General features: G+C 37.9%; 1 protein-coding gene across 1 annotated transcript in view; it reads right to left on the bottom strand.

Annotated features, from left to right (window-relative positions):
* Window positions 1–2,224: 2,224 nt before the first annotated feature.
* Window positions 2,225–27,313, bottom strand: part of LOC118632747 (glutamyl aminopeptidase) — a 113,798-nt gene continuing 88,709 nt past the window's right edge. The window contains exons 14-20 of the mRNA XM_036265962.1: window positions 23,285–23,435; window positions 21,985–22,058; window positions 21,771–21,875; window positions 21,505–21,675; window positions 18,895–19,035; window positions 4,242–4,320; window positions 2,225–2,977 (exon numbers count right to left, since the gene is read on the bottom strand). Coding sequence (XP_036121855.1) covers window positions 2,825–2,977; window positions 4,242–4,320; window positions 18,895–19,035; window positions 21,505–21,675; window positions 21,771–21,875; window positions 21,985–22,058; window positions 23,285–23,435 — 874 coding nt within the window. The 3' untranslated portion in view covers window positions 2,225–2,824. The remainder of the gene's footprint in view (window positions 2,978–4,241; window positions 4,321–18,894; window positions 19,036–21,504; window positions 21,676–21,770; window positions 21,876–21,984; window positions 22,059–23,284; window positions 23,436–27,313) is intronic.

The following is a 27,313-nucleotide window of genomic DNA, read 5'->3' as shown; positions in this document are numbered from 1 at the left end:
AATTCTCATGACAATCCATTGAGGTAGTTATTATTTTTATCCCCATTTTACAGATGAGGAAACTGAATAATAAAGAGATTAAAGGCACTGAATACCAAGTAGCTGAAATTCAAATCCAGATCACTCTAAATTTAATGTGTGTATTCTCCTTTAGCATTAGTGGTTAAGAATATAGGTTCCAGTGATAAACTCCCTAAGTTCAAATCCAGGCTGGTGCCAGAAACTACTTTGATGGCCTTGGGCAAGTTCTGTAACTTCTCTTAGTTTCTCCATCTGTAAATTGGGGGTGCTAACAGTACCACCTCATGGGGTTTTTGTAAAGTTTAAATCTAACAATTAATGCATGTGGAATGCTAATGTTTAGAACAGGACCTAGTAAATAAAAAAAGTGTTTGTTATTATTATTGTTATTACTATTATCATTATCATTTAGCAATGCTTTAGAAAACTCCATCGGTAATTCTACTCCCTTTCCTTTTGTTCCTTCCTCATTTCTAATCTCCTTTGAGAATTACTGTTTAAGATTTTTGTTCCTCTCTCCTATTTATCTATTTTTTTGGACTAATGCTTCACCAGCATGGAAGGTAAACTGTAGGAATACCATTGCCTTCAACCCAACTGTGTATCTCTGATTCCCAGACCTTCCCTGCTTGTCACATTTACACTCATGATTTATTATTTAGACTTCGGGTTTACTGTATGTGGGTACCTGAAGAGTGGGCTGCCTAGAGAGAAGGCGGGACACTCCCTAATTCTTGCTAGGTGACCTTGCTGATCCCTTTTTCCGGGTATGTTTTTCAAGTTGATGGTTTGACTGTGGTTTCATTTTGGAAACAACATAGTAATTTTTCCCCCTGCGAAAAGTATAGCAAAACCAAGTCAGTTCAGTAGCCAATTGTGTGTGGCACAGGTCTATCTGTTGGTCATCAGCCTTTTAAAAACCAGACGTTCCTTGAGTTCCTTGAGCAGAGCCTAGTGGGCCAGTGGGGTACTTACGGCAAAGTAGGCACAACTCTTCCTCATGTGGGGTAGAGAGAACAAACCAGTTCGTTCTCAGTTTCAGTGCTTAAAATAGAACCAAACAGAATGGCTTACAAAGTTGAAATCTGTTTTACTTACCATCTTATTTTTTATTTTTTTTTACTTCATTTATTACATAAAGCAGAAGGCTAAACCATCCTACTTCCTTATTTGTGTACTTGAAACAATATACAGACTTCAAGCACTGGTTTTAATTGTGGTTAATTTGAAGTTAGAGTTTAAATCCCCATGAGCATACTCTAGTTTTCCTGATGATGGATGGTGTTGATGTGTTTTTTCTTCTTAAGTAACTTACAATAATATTTTTAAACTTTTAGTCTGGAATTACCTTTTTATTTTTCCCCAGTCTACATTTGAGTATTTCAGTTTAGCTGTGTGGATTGAGAAATGGTAAGAGACAGCAGTAAGAAAGTTTACAAAGTTTGAGAGGACTTGATTAGGGTATATTATTATGTAAATAAAGTCAAAGCTAAGATTTTGATTGTTTTCATGTGCTTCAATTACCATCCAGCCAACCTCAAATGATCTCATACTTCTGAACGGTCCAAATAAATTTAGATTTTTTCCAAAGATAGCAGATTAGAACACAGTAATTTACCATCTTTTCTGCTTGTTGGACTTAAATTGTGGATTAACTGGGCATCAAGTACCATATTAAACATCACTGATGTCTTTAATCAAGTTACGGATATAAATTTGATCCATGCTATTCTGTAGGGATTAGGACAGGGGTTTATACGTAAATGTTACTATAAAAAGATATATCCTCAGATATGCAGAGTCATGCTGGAGACATCCATGGGTTTCCTCATTTTCACACTTAGATTGCTAGGTTAGGTTGAAGCTAAATTCTAATTCCATTTAGTTGTATAGAATAATCAGCCTTTGCTTCTTCCTGACCAGTTTTCAATTATTTAGCCTTTTCCTCTAAAATCCATGCAGCAGAGTTAAGTACTGTCTTCCCTCTAATTTCATAGCATATTTGAGGGGGCTTTGCAGGGAATGAAACAAGTTGATACAGTACCAAGCATGAAAAAGGCTGCGTTCTTGAGTCATAGTTGTATTGTGCTAAATTGTTTGGGGGACACTACAGTTGTTATTATTCAAGAGTAAAGAGACACTTAAAACAATATATATTTTTTCAAGGTAACCATTCAGATTTATTTTAAAAAGGAGAGGAGAGTTCTCTTGATTTATAAGAGCAAAGGCAACAGTCAGCCATTTCTTTGACTAAGTCATGCAATACTTGAGTACAATTTAAGCCCAGTTACTTTGGTAGGATTTAAAGGAATAAGACATATGTGAATAAAATGATATTAGATCTGTATAATTCTGAATCATAAAACAAAGATTAAGATGGTAATATTGGTCCCTCAAGTGCTGGTATTCAAACTTTAAAAATCAATCAAGAGAAAAGATTAGTGGTGTTTCTTTGGTACTAAAAATGTAAAGCTAAAACCAAATTGTTCTATTTTCACAGATTTAAGATACAAAGGATGATATTTAAAGACATTAAAAATGGCTATTAAATTCTCTTCAGTTTGTAAAGAATCTCCTATGAAGTACACTTAGAAGAAATCCCTGAGTACATTAACTACTCTATTAGTATCTTCCTTCATAAACAAAGATGTACAATTTAAAGCTTCGTAAAACATAAAACATAATACTTAGCAATAGCAGTATCTGTGTATAAGGGTCCCTCCACAGTGCTTGTAAATTAGGTCAGCAAATGCTTAATAGTAGAAACAACAGATTCACAAAATTAAAATGATATTTTAACACATTAACCGTTCCTAGGTAATTCCAAAAACCATTCTCTTATACTCTTTCTATTTTGATTTAGCCATTCAATATTGTTTTTCACTGTTTCCAGCACTTGCTGCCTAGGTTTTTCTCCTGCTCCAGCTTCTGGATATTTTTTGAAAAAACTCTCCATCTATAAAAGAGAGGGAAATAATTAAGAAAGTCATTTTAAGCCCAGTTATTCTTCTGGAATTTCATTTACAAAACTGGATTTGTTTCCTTTCCCCCTGGAAATTCGGTTTCACCACACAACATTGAGATACATCTTTTGGTCCATCATTTAGATTGATCCCGTCTCTCAGAACAGCCATGATCATCTATGGCTTTTGGACGCCTCACTGCGCGTCAAGCCACAAGAGACTCTAACACTGGGGAAGAGGGTGGCACACTAGCAGCCGGCATGCCCATTCCTGCTTCAGCTGGTTTCTCTATTTTCTGTGCATACCTCAGGGCATTCCTGGGAAAATCTGGTCTGTGGAATGATGGCTTTGCTTAGGCTTTTGTTCCAGGGTCAGGAGCATTTCAATATACTTTCAGTTCACTTACTAAGAACTTATAAAAAAATCTTTGTTAAACTTGGCTCTGTCCTTCTAACTTCCTCCAAAACTCAACCATAGGATGACTTGCTAGTTACAAAAATGAGAATTATTTTGCCTCTTAACACAGAGAAGAACATTAACATTCCAATATCTAATACACAGACATTAAAATCCATACAGTATGTCCATATTATCATACATTTTTCCCTCTGGGAACTGAGATATTTGAAACCTAAAAGATTTGGGTGAAGTTTTGAAATTCTAAAACTATGAATTCTGAAAGGAGTCACATCTTGACCAACTTATTCCAGGGTAACATTTACCAGCACAGGAGAGACATACGGTTCACGCGTTGTAAGCTGAACGGTCTCATGAAGATTTCTAAAATCGCCTTTCTCCGATTTTAAACTTTGTTTCTTGCTTATTCAAAAAAATTTTTTCAGTTTAGAAAAAATAGCTGTACATTTAATTAGATACAGTAATTCTTTCTTTCTCCTTGTCCTCTCTGATTTGAATAGAGGGAATATCATCCCTGGCCCTGGCGGATTTGGTTCAACGGTTAGAGCTTTGGTCCTCAGACCAAAGGGTCTCGGATTTTATTCCCGGTCTAGGGCATGTACCTGGGTGGCAGGTTTGATCCCGGCCCCAGTCGAGGGTTGTGCAGGAGGCAACCAATTGATGTGTCTCTTTCATATCGATGTTTCTCTCCCTCCCTCCCCTCCACTCTGTCTAAAAATCAGTGGGAAAAAATCCTCGGTGAGGATTAACAACAACAACAACAAAAAATACCATCTCTGTTTTTAAGAAAAGTTTAGCTTTGTCAGGTCTAAGACAAGTTCGAGGTGTTGGTCTCCATACCTGCCAGAGCTGGAGTTCAGTGTTGAACGGCTCTGCTATAGTGACAATCCTACCAAGGTATCTGTCATTGAGTGTGAATCTGAAAGACATTTAGGGGAGTAAAAGGGTATATAAGTACACAGAACTTTACGTTTTTTTCTCTAGATGCAAATATTTGCTTTTTATTATGTCGGTTTTTATAAAAGTAATTTTCAAAGTGAGGAAAACATTTGATTTAAAACAATTCTTTTTGCATGAACAAAGGTCATGGACAACAAAGCTGGGGACAGGGCGGGGAGTTAAGGGGGGTAATCAGTGGGGGGAAAAGGAGAAACATCTGTAACAAAAATAAATAAAAAAATAAATGAATAAATAAATAAATAAAACAATTCTTTTCAGGAGAAATTCTTAGTAAACTCTGCATTTCTTTTTGTAGATCAATTCACACCAATGTTCCCCGAGGTGGTAAACTGCTTATTATATTACCCAAATCTGTTCTTTTTTTTCACACACATGAGAACCCAGATAGAGACTACATTTCTCAGCTTCCCTCATAGGTAGGTAGGTGTAAACAGGTGACCCAATTCTTATCAATGGAACATGATCAGAAGTGATATTATCTCCTTGCTTAGGTGAAAGAAATTGCTTGCCCTTAAGCTTCCTGTTTTTTCCTCCCTTTATCCAAGTTTCAACCACACAGTTAGGATAAAGCCCTGGGCTTCAAGGACCGAAACCACCTAACAACTTGTAATGCTCACAAAAGATTTATTAACTACTTACATACTTTGGTTATGATCTGTATCATCCTGGCTAAAGAAAGACACTTAAAACTAAGTTCAAAAATAGAATTTATCTCTATTCTTGTACTTTTCGCATTTTCTTTCTTAAAGAGCAAGAATCAGAAATTTCCTTACAGACCATAACACCTATGGTTGTGACCCAGGTAAACATCTCATCACAACTAATTATAGTGCAAGAAGAAAAATGCACATAAAATGTGAACCGTTAAAATATTGGGGAAAGATAACAAAATATATTAATGGATGAAGAAGTCAACTAGCAGTAGGACAAATTTCACATAAAAATGATAACATAGCAAAAGCAGAAACCAAAAAGGTGAAAACTGATAAAACTTGTTGCTTATACATTTTTTAAAAGTTTTATACTAAAAATTGCCATAAAACTAAAAGTCAAAATGCACTAGTTTGTTGTAGAAAGAGCAAATATTTTCACTATATAAAGAACCCATTAAATTAGTGAGAGGGAGAAATATGCAAACATGAAATTAGCAAAATAATGGATTGTGGTTGGCAGTAGAAATATAAAGAGAGAGATTCCAAAATGGCGGCAGAGTGAATGGAAGCTACACAGACCGTCTCCCAGGACCAAACTGAAATTACAACTAAAATAAAGACAAGTCTTTGGGAAAAGGCAACAGAAAAGCAGATTGCCAGGACCATATAACCAGGGACACTGACTCGATCCTGGTAGGACTGTGGAGGTGTGAGAGGGGACTGGGAACCCACAGCAAGCAGCGGTCTGAGCTCTGAGCAGTGTCCTCGTGGTTACACTCCCAAGCGGCTCCACAGCTCAGAGCCAGGACAGAGCCCTAAAATAGCCACAGCTACTCTTACCTTGGGCTCTAGCAGAGGGAAGGCGACTGAACTGAAACTGTGTAGGGACACTTGGGATTAGGAGGGCACTCAAAGCTTTTGGTGAGCTGCAGCCATGCAGGATGGTGGCCATCTTACTCCTTCCCAGCAGACCCTCCTTCGGAGAGTCAACCTCACCCAGGTGGGCCATTGAAATGCAAATTCAGGCTCATTAACAACCAGCATCTGCCCCACCCTCAGGAAATCCCCTTACGCTGAGCACCTGAGGGAGTTTTTCATTCAACTGAGAACCCAAGGCTCTTCAAGTAACCGCTACTGATAGCCTCCAGGCAAAAAGCTAGAGGATAACTGAACCCTTCCTGGGCTTGCAACTCTGCCCAGGAAAGTAAGACTTCACAGTGGCGTTTAATGTGAGTCGCCCCATACTCATCCAAGCCCAGGAGAGGGACTCATAAATGGCAGAATTCCAACACTAACAGGGAAAATTTGGCAGGCTCCAAAGCCCACTATGATAGCCAAAATGGTGAAACTAAGAAACAAATGCCAAATGAAAGAACAAGAGACTTCTACGAAAGATGAGATAAATGAGGAGCAGTTAAGCAAGTTAACAGAGCTAGAATTCAGAACCATGATCTTGAGGAACTCAACAACATGAGTAAGGACATGAACACCATGAGTAAAGACATCAAAATGTTGAAAATCAACCAATTGGAAACTAAAAACAACCAAGTAGAAATGAGGAATCACATAGCAGAAATAAAGAACACATTAGAAGGTCTAAACAGCAGAGTAGAAGAAGCTGAGGACCAGATCAGTGTATTAGAAGACAGGGTAGAAAAAAATCAACCAATCAGAAAACCAAAAACAATTAAAAATAAGGAAGACAGCTTAAGAGAACTGTGGGACAACTAGAAACACAATAATATTCGCATCATAAGAGTCCCTGAAGAAGAAGAAAATGAGCAAGGATTAGAGAATATATTTGAAGAAATAGTGACAGAAAACTTCCCTAATTTGGTGAAGGAAGAAGGCATTCAAGTTCAAGAAGCACAGAAAGTCCCAAGTAAGAACCCAAACAGGCCCACACCAAGACACATAGTAATTAAAATGCCAAAAATTAAAGACAAAGAGAGATTCCTAAAAGCAGCAAGAGATAAGCAACAAGTTACCTACAAAGAAACCCCCATAAGGATCTCAGATGACTTCTCAACAGAAACACTACAGGCCAGAAGGGAATGGCATAAAGTAATCAAGGTCATGAAAAACAAGGATCTGAATCCAAGACTACTCTACCCAGCAAGGCTATCATTCAAAATAGAAGGTCAAATAAAGAGCTTCCCAGACAAAAAAAGGTTAAGGGAATACATTAGCACCAAACTAGCACTGCAAGAAATGTTAAAAGGACTGCTGAAATTAGCAGGAGAAATGGGAAGAAAAATAGAAGGACACTAAACAAAAATGGCAATAAATAAGTACATATCAATAATCACCTTAAATGTAAATGGATTGAATGCTCTGATAAAAAGACAAAGAGTAGCTGATTGGATAAGAAAGCATGACTCATCTATATGTTGTTTACAAGAGACCCACCTCACAACAAAAGACTCACATAGATTGAAAGTGAAGGGATGGAAAAAAAACTTCCAAGCAAACAGAAAGGGAAAAAAATCTGGGGTAGCAATACTCATATCTGATCAAATAGATTTCCAAATGAAGGCCATAACTAGAGACAAAGAAGGCCACTACATAATATTGAAAGGATCTATCCAACAGGAAGATATAACCTTGGTAAACATATATGCTCCCTATATAGGAGCACCAACATATATTAAAAATCTTCTGGAGGACTTCAAAGGAGAAATTGACAGCAATACAATCATAGCAGGGGACTTCAACTCCCCACTGACATCACTGGATAGATCCTCTAGACAAAAAATTAGCAAGGAAACAGAGACTCTAAATGAAGCACTAGACCAAATGGATTTAATAGATATCTGCAGAGAATTACACCCCAAAACTACAGAATTCACATTCTTCTCAAGTGCACATGGGAGATTCTCAAAGATAGACCACATGAAAGGATACAAACTAAACATCCACAAGATCAAGACGACTGATATCATATCAAGCATCTTCTCAGATCACAATGGCATGAAACTAGAAATCAACTGCAACAAGAACATGCAAAGACATTTGAACACATGGAGGCTAAATAGCATGTTATTAAACAATGAATGGGTTACTGAGGAGATCAAGGAAGAAATTAAAAACTTCCTGGAAACCAATGAAAATGAACACACAACAACACAAAATCTATGGGATGCAGTAAAAGCAGTTCTGAGAGGGAAGTTCATAGCACTACAGGCCAACCTCAAGAAACAAGAAAAATTTCTAATAGATTATCTAACCTCACAACTTAAAGAACTAGAAAGCAAACAAAAAGAAAACCCCAGAGCAAGTAGAAGGAAGGAAATAGTAAAGATCAGAGCAGAAATAAATGACACAGAGACCAAAAACACAATTCAAAGGATCATGAAACAAAGAGCTGGTTTTTCAAAAAGATGAACAAGATTGATGGATCCTTAACTAGACTCACCAAGAAACAAAGAGAGAGAACTCAAATACACAAAATCAGTAATGAAAGAGGAGAAGTAACAACTGACACCACAGAAATACAAAAGATCATTAACAACTACTATGAACAATTATATGGCAACAAATTCGACAATCTAAGTGAAATGGACAAATTTCTAGAAACACACAGTCTCCCAAAACTGGACCAGGAAGAGATAGAAAACTTGAACAGACCAATATTAACAGAAGAAACTGAAGATGTAATCAAGACTCTCCCAGCAAACAAAATCCCGGGCCCAGATAGCTTCACGGGAGAGTTTTACTGAACATTCAAAGAACAACTAATACCCATTCTCTTCAAACTATTTCAAAAAATTCAAGAAGAAGGAAGACTTCCAAACTCATTTTATGAAGCCAGCATAAGTCTAATTCCTAAACCAGAAAAAGACACTACAAAAAAAGAAAACTACAGGCCAATATTCCTGATGAACATAGATGCCAAAATCCTGAACAAAATACTAGCAAATCGAATCCAGCAATACATCAAAAAAATTATTCACCATGACCAAGTGGGATTTATCCCAGGGATGCAAGGCTGGTACAATATTCACAAATCAATAAATGTGATACACCACATAAACAAAATGAAGAATAAAAATCACGTGATCATATCAATAGATGCTGAAAAAGCCTTTGACAAAATCCAGCATCCATTTCTGATAAAAACGCTCAGCAATGTGAGAATAGAGGGATCATATTTCGACATAATAAAGGCCATATATGAAAGATCTACATCCAACATCATATTCAATGGGCAGAAACTAATAGCATTTCCCTTAAGAACGGGAACAAGAGAGGGATGCCCACTTTTGCCACTCTTATTTAACATAGTACTGGAAGTCTTAGCCACAGCAATCAGACAGGAAGAAAAAATTAAAGGGATCCAAATTGAAAAGGAGGAAGTGAAACTGTTATTATTTGCAGATGACATGATATTATAGATAGAAAACCCTAAAGACTCCATCAAAAATCTACTTGACTTAATACATGAATTTGGCAAAGTAGCAGGATACAAAATTAACCTCAAGAAATCGACGGCATTCTTATATACCAATGATGAACTCAAAAGAGAAACTGAAAAAAAACAATCCCATTTATCATTGTGGCAAAAAAATTAAGATATCTAGTAATAAACTTAACCAAAGAAGTAAAGGACCTATTTGCAGAAAACTAGAGGACATTGAAAATAGAAATAGAGAAAGATATAAAAAAGTGGAAGCACATACCTTGTTCATGGATTGGAAGAATTAACATCATTAAAATGTCCATAGTACCCAAAGCAATCTATAGATTCAATGCAAACCCCATCAAAATACCTATGACATATTTCACAGAACTAGAACAAATACTTCAAAAGTTCATATGGAATGAAAAAAGACCCCAAATAGCCACAGCAATCTTGAAAAAATAAATAAATAAAGGACAAAGTAGTTGGGATCACAATACCAGATATCAGGTTATGCTACAAAGCTACTGTAATAAAAAAAAAAAAAAAAAAAGCCTGGTACTGGCACAAGAACAGGCATATAGACCAGTGGAACAGAACAGAGAACCCAGAAATGGATCCAAGACATTATGCTCAATTAATATTTGACAAAAGAGACAAGAACATACAATGGAATAAAGACAACCTCTTTAATAAATGGTGATGGGAAAATTGGACAGCTACCTGCAAAAAAAATGAAACTAACCATCAACTTACACCATACATAAAAATAAACTCAAAATGGATAAAACACTTAAATGTGACCTGTGAATCCATAAAATCCTAGAAGAAAATATAGGCAACAAAATTTTGGACATCATACAGAGCAGAATTTTACTGATACATTACCTAAGGCAACAGAAACAAATTAAAAATGAACACATGGGACTACATCAAACTCAAAAGCTTCTGCACAGCAAAAGAAACAACCATCAAAATGGAAAGGCAACCCACTGTATGGGAGAGCATCATTGCCAATGATACATCAGATAAGGGTTTAATTTCCAAAATATATAGAGTGCTCATACAACTCAACAAAAGTAAGACAAAGAACCCAATTAAAAACTGGGCAGAGGAGCCAAATAGACACCTCTCCAAAAAGGACATACAAATGGCTAAGAGACATATGGAGAAATACTCAACATCACTAATCATCAGAGAGATGCAAATTAAAACAACAATGAGGTATCACCTCACTCCTGTCAGAAAGGCCGCCATCAACAAATCATCAAACAAGTATTGGTGGGAATGTGGAGAAAAGGGGACTCTAGTACACTGCTGGTGGGAATGCAGACTGGTGCAGCCACTATGGAAAACACTATGGTGTTACCTCAAAAAATTAAATAATGAACTTCCATTTGACCCAGTGGTCCCACTTCTAGGAATATACCCTAAGAAGCCTGAAACACCCGTCAGAAAGAATATATGTACCCCCATGTTTATAGCAGCACTATTTACAATAGCTAAGATCTAGAAACAGCCCAAGTGTCCATCAGTAGACGAATGGATAAAAAAGCTGTGGTACATATCCACAATGGAGTACTACGCAGCTGTAAGAAAGAAAGATCTCTTATCCTTTGAGACAACATGGAGGGACCTGAAAGTATTGTCCTAAGTGAAACAAGCCAAGCAGAAAAAGACAAACACCACATGATCTCACTTATTTGTGGAATATAATGAACATAAGAGTCTGAGAAATAGGGTAGACCTAGAGACGTGGAAGTAGGGTACAGACTGACAACCCTCAGAAGAGGGTGTGGTGGGGGGAGCAAAGAGATAAACCACAGAACTTATATGCATGTATATATAACCAATGGACATGGACAACAAATCCGGGGATGGGTTGGGTGGGATGGGGAGGAGGGTGTCAATGGGGTAAAAAAAAGAAGAAACATCTGTAACAAAAATAAAATTAAAATTAAAAAAAAAAAAAAAAAGAAAGAAAGAAACATAGCCCTGGCCGGTTTGGCTCAGCAGTTAGAGTTTTGGCCTGTGGTCCAGAGAAACCCGGGTTTGGTTCTCGCTAAGGGCACGTAACTTGGTTGCAGTTTGTCCCCGGCCCTGGTTGGGTCGTGTGGGTGGCAGCCACTCGATGTGTCCCTTTCACGTTGGTATTTCTTTCTCTCTCTCTCTCTCTCTCTCTCTCTCTCTCTCTCTCTCTCCCTCCCTCCCTCCCACTCTATCTGAACAAGAAATGGAAAATTGTCCTTGGGTAAGGATAAAAAACAAAAGAAATGTAAAGAGAGACTATACCAATGGGGAAAAGATGAAAAGTTCTAATAATTGACCATGATCTTTGGTGCACTAGGTCCAAGTGTTCACTCTTATCAGAGACACCACTGAATGTAAGTCCACCCTGTCTTTTATCTTTTGTCTTGCAAGTCGAAGGCAAGCAATTTCTTTTTACTTGATATCATCAGTCATTATCCAAAATCTAAGACTCTGAGGCATCTATTTTCAACACTGTCCCTCTATAATGCGTGTATCTCCTTCCTTGCCTTTCTGATTTAGCCTCCTAGATTTCTCCAGTCTCTGCAGCCCTTCAACCTAGTTCTCTGGAACTATCTTGTTACAGGGAATACTGCTTCTCATTTGGGAAATGATAATTTTCTGACATCCTTTGTAGCACCAGGTCGAAAATGGAATAGGTGTGCCGTGCTCCCCATTGCTGCTTCCAGACCATTTTCCCTCTGCTGTCTTTAAAAACCCATGTTCCTTCAGGTTATTCCTCCTCACCATGTTTATGATGTACTTTAGCACCGTCCTCCAGGCCATTCCATCATGCTGGGTAATTTCAAGGTCCATATAGACGATCAATATAACATCTTAGCTCCTTAGTTTCTTGACCACCTCATTTCTAGTGATATTTTCTTCACTCTATTTCAGCCACCAATTCCCCTCATCATACCTTGTGATCATCCCTAAGTACGCCCCCTCTAACATGATTTGTTTATACACCCTTCATGACATAATTCACCTTTCAGTTTCCACTATCTTGGTTCTTTCACTTTATCTGAATTTCTGGCTCATTGGTCATACTTACCCCTACGTTCTCCGGGACCATCAGCTCTTCCTTTTCTTTTGCTTATATTCTTACATAGTTTAGATTTCACAGTCTACCATTTTCAATCACATTTTTGCCTAAGCCCTAAACTCCCTTATAATTTAATTGTTTGTGTCTAGCAAACTCCAGCTATGGATGAAATCAACAGCCATTTTCTCTGTGTTTGCACCCAGTGGCCTAGTTCTGTCAAGGGAGGTCACCCAACTGTTTCCATGTCTCACTGTGCATTCACAGATATCTACCTTAAATAAGCTCTCCACCTTAACAATGCTCCTACATTACTCTGGCCAACTCATTTTCTTCCTCTCTGAAACACCTTTTTCAAATATTTTCACTCTCTTCCAACCCCGGAACACTCGTCTTTCCTTTTCCCCCACAAAGACGGCCTTACCTTTTCCTTCGCAGAGGAAATACATAGTAACTCCTATCTTTTATCGTTCAGTCTACAAATATACAAATGTACCTATTTTTCTTCTATCATCTGTGCTGTGGTTCCTATCTTTCCCCACTTTCTTAAACACTTTATTTAAAAAAAATATTATTTTCTGCCTTACATATTATCTCTCTCATTCTTCACTGGATCTTAGCAAAACTATTTTAAAATGACAACACTGACCATTGGCAAGGTTTACAAAAATAGGTTAAGTTATTGGTAAAATTTTTTCTGGGTAACAATTCTATATTACTTCTAGTATTATTTGTATCCTACCTAGGGAAATTGTCAAGGACATTCAACAGGAATAAAGAGATTCAGTTTCAAAGATATCCATCAATACATTATTTATGTACTGGAAAGTTTAGAACAATTCTATTATCCAACAGATGGAGACTAGCTAAATAAAGTAAAATGTAGCCACACATTAAAATACAATTGAGCATTAAAAATAACATTGAAAAAGCATACTTAAAGACATAAAAAGACATCTATAATATAGGATGATGTGAAAAAATGTTATAAAACCATATGTATGATATAATTTCATTTCTACAAATATATAAACAAACAGCCATCAAAAATGACTCAAGGAGGACTTCTGGTCAAGATGGCGGCGTAGGTAAACGCGGTATCACGTCCTCCCACAACCACATCAAAGTTACAACTAAACTACAGAACAACCATCATTCAAAACCGCCTGAAATCAAGCTGAATGGAAGTCCTACAACTATGAAATTAAAGCAGCAGCCACATCCAGACTGGTAGGAGGGGCGGAGGGGACGGGCTGGTCCCACACCCACGTGTGGCGGATAAAAATCAGGAGGCTCCCGCGGCTGGGAAGGTCCTCCCTGAGGACTGAGGGGTCCCCGTCCCACACCAGGTGCCCCGCTCAGGGTTCCAGTGCCAGGAAGAGAAGTCCCCATAACTTCTGGCTGGAAAAACCAGCAGGAACTGAGGCTCAGGGAAGCTGAGGCGGCTGGAGCCCCAGACAGCTCCTCTTAAAGGGCCCGCGCACGGACTTATTGGACTCTCTCCCTCTAAGCTTGGAGGGGAGGCAGCTTGAGGGGAACCAGAGACACACAGGGAAGAACTGAGCTGTTTGGCACTGGAGCGAGGGCTGGAGAGGGGGCTTTCTCCGGGACAAACGTGCTGTCAGAGGCCTTTGTTCCTTTGGTGAGCCCTTCCCGGGGGCGGCAGACAGAAGCCATATCTGGGACTCCAGCAACCTGGCTCACACTGGTAGCCCCGCCCTGGTGACTCCCTGAGGCCCCGCCCCACACAACTTTCAAGCTCACCCAAGCTGTTGCCACTTGCTTAACCATAGGATTGGCCTGTCTTGGAACCTGCTTCAGGTTTTTCCTAAATTCTTTCAAACGAGCAGCATCTGGTCTCAGCGAGCCCCATACCTCTCATTAAGTAATACACTGAAACAAACACAGGGAGGCAACCAAAATGAGGAGACAAAGAAACAGGTCCCAAATGAAAGAACAGAACAAAATCTCAATAAAAGAACTAAGCGAAATGGAGATAAGCAACCTAACAGATACTGAGTTCAAAATACTGCTTATAAGGATGTTCAATGAACTTAGTGAGAACCTCAATGAACTTAGGGAGGGCCTCAAGAGCATCAAAAAGGACCAGTCAGAAATCATGGATACACAGTTAGAATTGAAGGAGGCATTAATTGAAATAAAGAATAATTTACACAGCTTCAGTAATAGAGTATGTAAATCCAAGGAGCAAACCATCGATTTGGAATATAAGGAAGCAAAAAAATCCCCAATCAGAACAGCAAAAAGAAAAAAGAATTCAAAAAAATGAGGACAGTGTAAGGAGCCTCTGGGACAACTTCAAGCGTGCTAACATTTGCATCTTGGGGGTGCCAGAAGGAGAAGAGAGAGAACAAGAAATCGAAAACCTGTTTGAAACAATAATGGCAGAAAACTTTCCTAACCTGGTGAAGGAAACAGACATACAAGTCCAGGAAGCACAGAGAGTCCCAAACAAGATGAACCCCAAGAGGCCCACACCAAGACACATCATCATCAAAATGCAAAAGATTCAAGACAAAGAGAGAATCTTAAAAGCAGCAAGAGAAAGGCAGCTAGTTACCTACAAGGGAGTTCCCATTAGGCTGTCAGCTGATTTCCCAAAAGAAACTTTGCAGGCCAGAAAGGAGTGGCAAGAAATATTCAGAGTGATGAAAACCAAGAACCTACAACCAAAATTACTCTATCCTGCAAAGCTGTCATTTAGAATCGATGGACATATAAAAACTTTCCCAGACAAGAAAAAGTTAAAGGAGTTCATCACTACCAAACCGTTATTATATGAAATGATGAAGGGTCTTTTTGAAGAAAAAGATAAAATGTAAGAACAAACAAAATGGCAATGAATACATATCTGTCAACAATGGAAACTACAAACAAAATGAACAGGTAGAACAGAAACATTCTCATAGATACAGAGAACATTATGTTGGTTGCCAGTTGGGCGGGGGGTTGGGGGAATGAGTGAAAAAGGTGAAGGGATTAAGAAGCACAAATTCATTGCTAGACTGACAAACCTCAAAGGGAAAGGGTTTGGGGGGGTGGGAAGAAATAAACCAAAGAACTTATATGCATAACCAATGGACACAGACAATAGTGTGGGAAAAGGTGGGAGGGGGGCGGGAGGGGGGAGGAGGGGGGTCAATGGGGGAAAAATGTGGAACTTCTGTAATACATTTTACATCCAACAATAAAGATTTGAAAAAAAAAAATGACTCAAGGAAAAACAGTAGTATGAGAACAGGGGTTATTTCTAGGTGGTGGAATTATGGGTGACTTTTGTATCTTTATTTTTGTTTATCTGAAATTTGTGCAAAACAACACATACAAATATTATAATAAGAAAATGGGAATTTAAGGGGATGGAGGACTGGAGGAAAGAAGGTGAAGAGATTAGCCAAAGAATATATCCACATAGCCCATGGACACAGACAACAGTGTGGTGATGGCCAGAGGGAGGGGGAGCCGGGCCTGGGTGGAGGTGGGTAATGGGAGGGGGAAATGGGGGACATCTCCGATAGTGTCAACAATAAATAAATAAATAAATAAATAAATAAATAAATAAATAAATAAAAATGGTTATTTAAAAAAGGAAACAACAATAAATTTGTATTATGATATTCTATAGATTAAAAGAAAGTCTGCAAATTATAGATAAGAAAACATTTTTTACCGGTATCCTTCTATAATTTCTATAATATTTCTTTTGTGTTTTGTTCTTAGAAACCAAAAATTAAAGAATGTATTTGGGAGCTGGCAATGAATAGATTTAATGAAAACTACAACTACCTGTATAAATATTAAAAGTGCAAGAACAAAATGTATTTATTCTCGAGAAACAAGAGAATTTAAGGAACAATACACTATATATTTATCATATTGATTACTTTTAAAACTACAATAAAATTTAATTATCTCTTAAATATTTTGAAATATAATTATATGAAAATAATCTTCTTGGGTTTAATATTTACATAAGTATTATTGTTTTCCAAAATAAATAATTTTGATTTGCACAAAACTTTTGTTTATTACATTAGTTTGCTTATGAGGTAGTGTTTAAATGGTTTTAGTCATATTCCATTGACTTAATATTTCAGCTACAGTCATAAATTAAAACCAAACTTTATCATACCACACTATTGATTTACTGTGTTCATCCAACTTCACAGTTTCACCTCAGAGTTTAGTGGAATAAATAAAGGCAAAGAATAAATTCTGAAGTATCTTTGGAACTTTGTGGCTAAGTCTCAGACTGGAAAGAACATTAGTGGTGTGGCCATCAGTTGTCATTAAAATCACATCACAAAAACTTTATAAAACAGCAGTTTATTTATTTTAGAATGACAACAAATTTATCATAAATGGAGGCAGTAAAAACACTCATTTTGAAGTCTGGAAAATGTTCAAGACTTTTGAAATATTTGGATAAAACTTGGCTCATTTCTGTTTAATTTGTCCTATCCAATTTTAGTCAGAAAATTCTATTTATTCAAACTAGCCATAATTAATATTGGGCATTGTGTGTGTGTGTGTGTGTGTGTGTGTGTGTGTGTGCGCGCGCGTGTCCGACATGTGGTTATTACATAATTGTATGTCTGAGGCTATTTGAAATAATACCTCATGAGAATTAGATCACTAGACTATGAAGAAAGATTAAAAGCTTTGAGTGAGGGTTTTGGAACTAACATTGGAAATAGTTTATAAATTTATTTTTCTTAAAAAAATTTCAGGATTATGTCTAATAAATTTATTTTAAGGCCAGATGTTTATGACTTTTATGACAAGGTAACACCTGTTTTTTTTCTACTTCTTAATTTTTTAAGAGGAATAACAACAACCAGTTATTAAAAATAAAAAATGTATTATTTGAAATACATTACATCAGAGCTATTTCAATAAGCCTTGAGAAAGATTCTATTTAATAAACAATTTGTAAAATGAACATTATTTACTTATCTTTCCACAATAATTCAAAGGTAATCATTAGTCTTCATCTACATAGGTTTCTTGCAGTATATCAAAAACAGTTTTATAGTCTTTTCAATTAAAACAAAATACACAGTATTTGTCAGTAGGCATATATCTTTCAAAACGGAAGGCATTATCTTGCATAATATGAACTGTTACCCCAGATAATAACATGTTCTGAATAGATAGATTTATTCATTCTAGACAAGCATTTTACTAAAACAAGCATAAACAGATGAACAGAGCATCGTGTGTGTGCATGTGTCCCAATCAATCTTCAGAGACGTGGATGAGCAGATACAATAAATCATTGCAAGAATAGAAAAGGTAAAAATTGATCACAGATAGGCAATGTAGGGCATCTCAGTTGAGAGCTAGAGATTTAATTTGGATCTTAGAAGGATGAGAAATATGAATCAACATAATGGCACTCTGGTGAATTCTAGGGTAGAGAAGAGACTAGCAATAGAAGCATCATCATAGTTAATACTTCTGATACTCCAGTCAATGAGGCAGTGCTGACAGGAAGACAGAGGGACGAGTAGGGGACAACAGGATGTTTTCTGGTGTGGGGATTACAGAGGGTCAAGTTCTCTTGGTCAATGTTCTCATGGTTTGGGATATGTAATCTATATTCTATTTTAAATTCTGTCAAAGAAATATCTTTTAAATGGAAATAAGCATTACATTTAGAGAATCAGAACCAAGAATAGCAATATTTCTCTTGTATGGGGCTGAAGAAATAAAATATTGGGGAAAGCATCTCTTTAGTTAATTTGGTATTTTTTATTTTAAAGGTGTCTTGCCTGGGAAGTATAGTTTACTCTTAAGAACTTTTCAAAATACCTAAAGTTTAATTATCTGGTCAAGGGAGATATAAGTTATTATTCATATATGCTCAGTAAAATATAGAGCTCTAATTTGAACCCAGGTCCAGTAAATTCTTATTTAGTTTTCTTTAAATATTAATTGAGAAGTAAATATGTGCCTGGCATTATGCTAGGTGCTATCACAACAGGCAGAATTATATTAACTTGTTTTAACCAAACTAAAAATAATTTGGCCCTGGCCGGTTTGGCTCAGCGGTTGGAGCATCGGCCTGCAGACCAGACAGTCCCGGGTTCAGTTCGCACTAGGGGCATGTACCAAAAATAAATAAATAAATAAAAATAATTTGATTTAGGTATCTCTCCAGATCTCAGAATTCTATAGATCAGATGGAAACAATAATTTCCAAAAAAAAAAAAAAATTATGCTAAAAATTAGTATAGTGCTTCTCTAGAAGGAAAAAACCATGATCCTTTACCTCTGATAATATGCCATTTCAGATATTGTATAGCTGTCAGAGAAAATACAATAAAGAGAAAAAGAATTGTAGATAGTATCCAACAAAGAGAACAACAAAACATCTGATCATCCCACCTGTTGACTAGATATTCCCAGTTGAGCTGTATCCAGTTCCAGGCCATGTTCTTCCCATAGCTGTTATATGAGATATATCGGATGACTGTAAACACATCCTGACTTTTAATAAAGTTTGAGTCCTTGAGCAAATCCAAATACCTAAGAGAAGCCAAAAATTAAATATGAACTTTTAATATTCACCCTTAGCTGAATTCCAATAGAACATAGCTTTCATTCCTGTAATTCAATTCTTGAGGCACCAAACAACAAAGTTAATTAAATATGACAAATAAGAAAACACAATTTAAAATTTTCTGAAGTATTTAACTGTTTTTAAAAACAATCTATGGTTTTGAGAAATGGTGTGTTGTAAACTGCGGGAACATTAAAACTTGAATTACTTTGAAAGTACTAAAAATAATTTAAAAACACAATTTTAAGTATTAATTATTTGTGACAACACAGATGGATCTGAAGAATACCATGCTAAGTGAAATAAGTCAGAAAGATCAAGAACCATATGATTTCACTTATGTGTGGAATATAAAACTGAAAGCAATAAATGAACAAATCAAACAAACAAAAAACTTGTAGACACAGACACAGTATGGTGGTGTCCAGAGGGCAAAAAGGGTGAGGGGTTGCAAAGGATAAAGGGGTCAAATATAAGGTGACAGAAGATTTAACTTTGGGTGGTGGACACACAATGCAATATGCAGATAATGTCATAGAAATGTACAATTGAAACCTATATAATTTTATTAACCAATGTCACCCCAATAAATAAATAACAAAAAAATTGTATCCACTGAATAGAAGCACTCTACCCATTTACCTGTTATCCCACTGAACTACACAATGGAAAACGGAGTTAATAAGTTAAGGGAAAGCATTTCTATACTAATTTTCTGTGGGATAACAGTGGCCTTATTTGTTCCTTCGCAGAGTGTAAAAAACAAATTCCTAATGTAACCTGTGTGGTTAAATTAGTTTATAATTATAGTATAATGTAAATAAGTCTAAATCGGCCCAGCTGGTGTGGCTCAGTGGTTAAGCATCGACCCATGCACCAAGAGGTCACCAGTTCGATTCCCAGTCAGGGCGCATGCCCAGGTTGTGGGCCAAATCCCCAGTGGAGGGCACGCAGGAGGCGGCAATCGATGTTCTCTCTCATTGATGTTTCTATCTCTCTCTCCCTCTCCTTCTCTCTCTAAAATCAATCAATAAAAAAAGAACTTAAAAAATAATAAATAAGTCTAAATCAATAGATTAAGAGACCAAACCAATAGATTTTTATTAAATTTATATCGTGTCTATATCTAGAGGGAATATCTCAACATGCTGTAGGCCATTGAACTTCCAGAAACTGCACTGGAGTGGTGGGTCCCTGAATTTTCATGCAATTTATCTTTTACCCTCTAGTTCACAAGAGTCTTAGTAAGGCATCTAAGTACTTGTTAATTTTCTCATCAGATACAGTCAGCACAATGCCGTCCAAGTAATTGATCAATGTGATGTTCTGTGTACTGCCCAGATGATCGAGGTCTTGGTAGACCATCTTAGATCAGAGCAGGAAAACTGACATACAGCCCTGAGGCAAGATGGTGAAGGTGTATTGTTGGTACTGCCAGGTAAAAACAGTTTCTGGTAGTTCTTGCAAATAGGGTATTGCATGGTAATTTATAATTTACATTCTGCCTCTCCCATGAACCTATAAGTTTCTCAAGGGTATATATCATGTCTCATTCATTTGTAGCTCCACTATCTATATACCTATACATAGAAAGGACATCAGAGGATTTGGTTAAAGGAATGAAGTAAATAACTCAGAAACCATAACTAAACAAAAAACATGAATTAAGGCAGAAGTTAGTTGACTTGTGGCATAGGTGTGCAGTAGAAGATTCATAGACGAGCTTCAGAAGTCTTTATACATTTTGACTAAAATGTAAATACCTCTTATTTGTGTGTGTACGCATATTGTGGCCAACATTCCTCCTCTGCTTACAGAAGCCAGTTTTGTTCTAGGTTTAGATCAAGGTATCCTTGATCATAGGAAAACTAGACTCCTATCCCGGCCCCAGAGAAACATGACTGATCCAAATCAGTTAGAGGAATTCAGGTTCATCCTAGGCCACAAAGGATCATGTGAGAGACCCCGAGTATGGCCCAGAATGATCAAATGTGACCCAGTTCTGGATTAATAGGGAAGTGGAGATGACCAACTTCTGAACATAAAAGACAAAGCCTTGTGAGGAGAAACTCTTTTGCTTCTGTCCTTCTTCCATTGAACATATATGTATGAAGACAAAATATGTGAACCCTGTAAGTCATGAGACATCCAACATGTTGAGGATAACAAAACAGAAAGAGAAAGAGCCTAGGTCCGTGATGAAAATATTGAACCACTGCACACAACTGAAAACTGTCTAGAATTTTTTCATATGAAATTATATTTCTTTACTGGTTAAATCCCTATTACATAAATAGCTTGTTTCTTGTAGGGAAAACAATTTTTAATAAATTTTCTTGGAAACATGTCGTACTTTAACAGCATCCATAAGAGACTGTGAGGCATAAACTATCAAATACTAGTCATAGAAGTAAAAAAAGAGAGCTCTACTTTACCTTGACAAAAGAGCAACATTCTTCACGGATGCTAATGCATACAGCAGCTTTTCTTTCTCTTGAGCCAATGGAGTGGTCTGATATTTATCAAGAGTGTAGTTCCATGAGGCCTCGTTGCCAGAGTGCTGCATTCCATATCGGTATACCAGCAGCCTGAGATTTACAGGAATCCTAGAAGAATACACGACGTTTCAGAGATTTTCTTTTTTCTTTTTCTTTTTTCGCAGTTTAAAGTCTTCTAAAATGAAAACACAATGAACGGTCACCTGACAGCCCCCGTGAGCCACTGCTGAAACAACTGTGAGGCGTTGCCCAGGGCCTCTCTGTCGCCCATCTTGCACGCGAACCCTAACACAGAGGCGCGGAGCAACCTTAGGAAACAAGCACACACAAAGCTGGGCCTTAAGCACGTTTCAACACATCTTAAAACACACAAACAGATCTTAAATGGATGTGAGTCTTTAAAATGTAAAAAATAACTTTGTGATGTGGTCTCCAGTATCTTCCCACGCCAGATCGTCTGCAACCGGCTTCACTTGGTCTCGGAAATACTCCTGAAATAAAAATACCAAGTACAATGAGTAAGAACTTGTTCTTTATCAACAGTCTTTTACATGTTATAAATCTACAGCCTCCCAGTTGTAACCTTTTTTCCTACTAGTTCAGAGAACTTTGGGCCCGTTGTTAGGAAAGGAACGTATTCAGTTCTCAACACATTGCAATATTGCTTCGATCCTGAACACTCTCTAGTATTTTACACAACTTAGGGAGATTCTTTGAGCTTCGTCTCACTTAACACTTTTAAAAAACAGAATAACACTTGACATATTTGCTCAAGTATTGATGAAATTATAATAATGACATTATTTCAATATTTGTATATTGCCTTTGGGTTTACAAAGGACATTTATATTACCATAGCCAGCCTAGTGTTGACATTTCTATTGTACAAAGGAAACTAAGACTCACAAATATTAAACCATTTGTCCAGGTTATCTCATTTACTAAGTGGAAGAGGCAGAGATTTGAATCCAGAATTTGTTGGAAATTTCAAGTGTCTCGTCACAGTGCTACAGAAATCACCAAGCAGAGGAACGTATTTAGAATGACTATCTCATAATAAAATCTCAATGTGGAAATAGCAGTAAAAATAAAGAAATATAATGTTTTATTTGGGGAAAAATAAGTTCATTCTGATTTAGATGAATCCATTAAAAATAGTGTCTAGTTAGTATCTGTGATTTAAAGTGTTGCCTTTTTTTTTTTTTATCCTCATTCGAGGACATTTTTCCATTTTTTGTACAGACAGAGTGGGAGGGAGAGAGAGGAAGAGAGAGAGAGGGAAACATCGATGTGAAAGGGACACATCGAGGGGCTGCCACCCGCACGACCAACCAGGGCCGGGGACAAACTGCAACCGAGGTACATGCCCTTAGCGGGAACCGAACCCGGGTCTCTCCGGACCGCAGGTGGACGCTCCAACCGCTGAGCCAAACCGGCCAGGGCAAATGTTGCCTATTTTAAATGACATATTGATTATTGTATTCCTTCTAATACTAAAACATGCCTTTAAGTGGTATACTGAACCAGAGGTACTGATACATTTCACGTGGAAAAAGTAAATAGCATCTCTTTGCTTTGACTAGTCATTGTACTTTCCTTTGATTTCACTTGCAAGGAAGACGTGTTTTGTCCCCCAGGAGCTTCTTCGCTCAGAAATTTTCCTATTCCATTAATGACTAAACATTCATTTTCATAAGATACACCGTTCACATCTCACCTCAATCACAGGGTATAGCTCTTTATCATCTTCAAACATGCTAATGATATAGGTTACAGCCGAAATGGCTCGCTGCCATGGTAAAAAGTCCTTTTCCGCTTTGAGATACTTGGTCAAGTTCAGAGCCACCTTATAATCTAGAAGTTGAGCTCTAAGAAAGGAAAAACAAATCACAGTTAATTAAAAGGATAAACTAGTTTCTATTTCATTGAAAGAACTAATATGGGAACTACGGAATTCAATAATGAGAATCCTTCTATTACATGATTAAGAAAATGCATGTATTATTGAAGCCTAATCAAAGAGTTTTGTTTACAGTGATATATTATATTTTCAAACATTTAATAGTGAAGAGAAGATAAAACATTAAGATGGCCCTGGCTGGTTTGGCTCAGCGGTTGGAGCCTCAGTTTGTGGACCAGAGAGTCCAGGGTTCGGTTCCCGTTAGGCCTTAGGGGAACGTCTTTTTTTTAAAAATACATTTCCCAATAATACAGTTAAATAAAAGTGAGTTTTGTTCCTCTGTAAAATTTAAAGTTACTGTCGACATTTCAACGTTTAAAGAATCCAATTTCTTCCTCCTTACAAGGAAGGTGTTTTCTTAGGATACTTCTGAAGAGTAGTTGTTGCTTTAAGGATTTTAGAAGGGTCTCTAAAACCTTTTGAAATCATGTTCTTAGAAATCTGTCATGCTTCAATTTTTAGACTAGGTTTTGGAACATTTTTTATGGGAATCTTGTTTTTCCAAATTACATTCTGAAAGCTTAACTTAAAGAATACATTTTAGCGTGGTCAGTGTGGGTCAGTGGATTGAGTGTCGTCCCATGGACAGAGAGGTCCTGGTGAGGTTCCAGGTCAGGGCACATGCCCAGGCGGTGGGGGTCAGTCCCCAGTAGGGGGCGTGCAGGAGGCAGCTGATGAATGTATCTCGCTCACATCAATGTTTCTATCTCTCTCTCTAAAAAATCAATAAAAATATTTTTTTAAAAAAGAATACACTTTAAATAACTGAATTGGTAAAACTGATGCACTGAGGGCTATTATGTTTGAGGTCATTCTGTAAATAAAGAATAATCGAATTATATCTTGACTTCTCCCTAAGAGTTTGATTAGAGGATGAACTAGCATTGGAGAAATAAATAAGAATAAAAATCTTTGGCATCACATGATTTTTACTGAGATATGATACAGTTTTCTTTGCAGTTCAGACCGTTAATTTCTCTTATTTTTCTCAGTTCCTGATCTGATTTAGGAGTTATATTTTGGAGTATTCAGCCTCCCTTCATAAACGTATAAATGGAGTGTTTCACTGAGAATGTTTGTTAAGTAAAAAAAAAAAAAGTAGAATGTTGTATTGACATTTGAAACTTGATAATTTTCTAATTTTAATGATTCTCTATTTTCTTTGAGCAACAATTACGTCGAACCGGTGTTTCCGTAGGATACTTCTGAAGAGTAGTTGTTGCTCTAAGAATCAAGTTAGCAAAGAGGCTAAGGAAAGTTTCAGGAAGAACGGCAGGGAATTCGGTCAGAAATCAAGTGGGCTGTGCATTTCTGGCAGGTGGAAAGATTAAAGGGTCTTGGTTACAAGGACCAGAAGAATTGGCTAATTCTGTTCCATAAATCGAAGGAGGGAATCTGACGATCCAAAGGTGAGACCCCCTGACTAAGTACTAGGTATTCAAATGAAAAATCAATATCCTGTCTTAGCATCTTATTTTTCCAGCACACCGGATAGCTCTGCAATAGTTCTGCTTTGCTATCACTTGTTTTCTTTAAATCTAAGTCATAGAGTCAGCACACTAGACCGGAAGTGAATTTTGAATGCTTGATATTATAGAAGATACTTTGAGAATTAATATAATGTATTCTGCAGCTCCTACCCATGAAATTGGTGGTGCCTGATACTTCAGAGAAAAAGCAATGCCATTTAGAACCATGACTCTCAATCTGAAACGTGGGTTAAATCACATGACTGTGGGCCCCACTCCCAGAATTTCTGTCTCGTTGAGTTCAGCACAGTGTCTTGTTAAACACTGCTCTGGAACGAGACAGTAGAACAAATGAGAAAGGTGCCTTGGCGGATGGAACTGGCCCCACGTGCTCAGGTGGTGTGGAGAGTTTTGTAAAGTTCCCATGTATCTGGTCTCTCAATATTAACTTGCCAATAATTAAATTCAGATTTCTGACTCAAAACAGTCTCTTTGCAATTGACCAGACCCCTTTTTATCTTTCTCCGTATTCCTACTCCACGAGGAGGTAGGGAAATTGCTTATTCAGCTCTGCATTGTCCTCTGGTTACCCCTGCAAACACCTGTATAATGAAAACTGGTCATTTTGGCATGGCTGATGTTCACCTGGTGATCTTTATTTGCTGACCTGGCCCTCACCATGCACATGGGAGTCACTGGTCCTTAAAACCTGCTGGAATTCTGTTTGCATCATTAGCTTAAATGGTCTTTTACGCTGTCCTCCCTGCCTTTCTTCCATCACCCAGAAACTCCTGCTCCCACCCATGGGCTTGCTAGCCAGCTCTCTGCTTTACCTTGTTAGACTTTACCCCTCTCCTGGCTTCAGCACACAGTGGCTGCCAAGCACAACATAAGCCATTGAAAAGGATAAAACCCACCGCAACAGGTGTACAATGAAGGATTATTTTCTGTCTCCGTTTTGGTAAGGCCCCACAACTAGGCCTTGGCCTACACTCCTAAGTGAGATGCAGGCCCACCGAGCCAGAGCTAATGTGGTCAGGAGCGGCTTCATGACCTTGTTAATAATCCCCCCCCATCCTGATGAAGAGGCCGGAGCAGCGAAGGGGAGAGTGACACTGCAGAAGGGGCGTTGGGAGTGCGTCCGTGCACCGTCCGTGCACCGGGAGGTCATCCCTCACTTCAAGCCCAGGAAAGGGGCCTCTAATGGGACCATCTGAAGAATGTTACAGGTGTATCCTGGAGCCTGGAGGCACAGTGGTCTGGCATCTGACACCCTGAGGAATCGAAAGGATGAGAGGCCAAGTCTGGCTAATGCTCTGACCTCAGAGTGAAAAGACAGGACTGCATGGGTGGACTGTCCTTTCAGATTTTGTCAGGGCAAAGGATCCACGAATTCTTCTATGGACCAGAAGTGGCTCAGAGGTGCTCATTTGCCTCTCAAGGTAATTGCAGGAGAAACACCCGTAGCCATGAAACAGGTGTGAGGAGCAGAAAACAAACAAAAGCGCATGAAGACTCTGCACAAGGGGAAGAGTCGGTGTTAAATAAATATCTACAAAGTCCAGAGAGGAGCGAAAGCGAACAGCATGTCAGGAGTCTTCCTCCCTTCACCCGCTCTCCGTGCTGCGACATTGGAGGAGCCAGAGGCAGCACGAGGAACCAAAGCAGACGGTCCACGCAGGGGAATGGAGGGGAATCAAGCACGCTGTTCCCACTGCAGTGCTGGTCTGGTCTGAAGCTGGCTGGAGCTGGGGGCTGGGAGAAACTTTGCATGAAGTTCAAAACTTAAATGGTTTTATTGGGCTGGGCATATAAGCCAACTGAGCCTGTTTGGGAGACTCAAAGTGACTGGGTGAATTTGTACTCTATGTCTTAACAAATGTGTCCAGCTGGATATTCCATCCAGGGCAGTAAGAGTACTAGCTCCTCTGATCTGGGGACAGGGGAATCAAGAACACATTCTTTTGAGATGCACCCTTGCTCAAGAAACATGACCTTTATATATATATAAATATAAATAAATAAATATATATATATAGATATATATATATATATATTTTAACATCTGAGTAGATCTGCGTAAATTCTAGTCCAGGCACTTCCCCATCTAACTCCACATTTCTGCCTTCTTCCTTCCTAAAGTTCCAAGTGGTCTGGACCCATCTCCCACTAACACTGGAGAAGTCTGCTCCTCTCTGAGTCCGGTTTTGCTTGTGTTGCGGAAAGAAACGGGACGCTAGTTCAATAGCTCAGGTTGCAGGTCACATCTCAGGTATTTTCTAGATTGGGTGTCATGTGATTCTCCATATTTTTTGGT

The sequence above is a fragment of the Molossus molossus genome, unplaced genomic scaffold (genome assembly GCF_014108415.1).
Source record: "Molossus molossus isolate mMolMol1 unplaced genomic scaffold, mMolMol1.p scaffold_m16_p_1, whole genome shotgun sequence".
NCBI classification, from domain to species: Eukaryota; Metazoa; Chordata; class Mammalia; order Chiroptera; family Molossidae; genus Molossus; species Molossus molossus.
The sequence above is the reverse complement of the archived record's forward strand: the minus strand, read 5'-3'. Positions and strand labels throughout refer to the sequence as shown.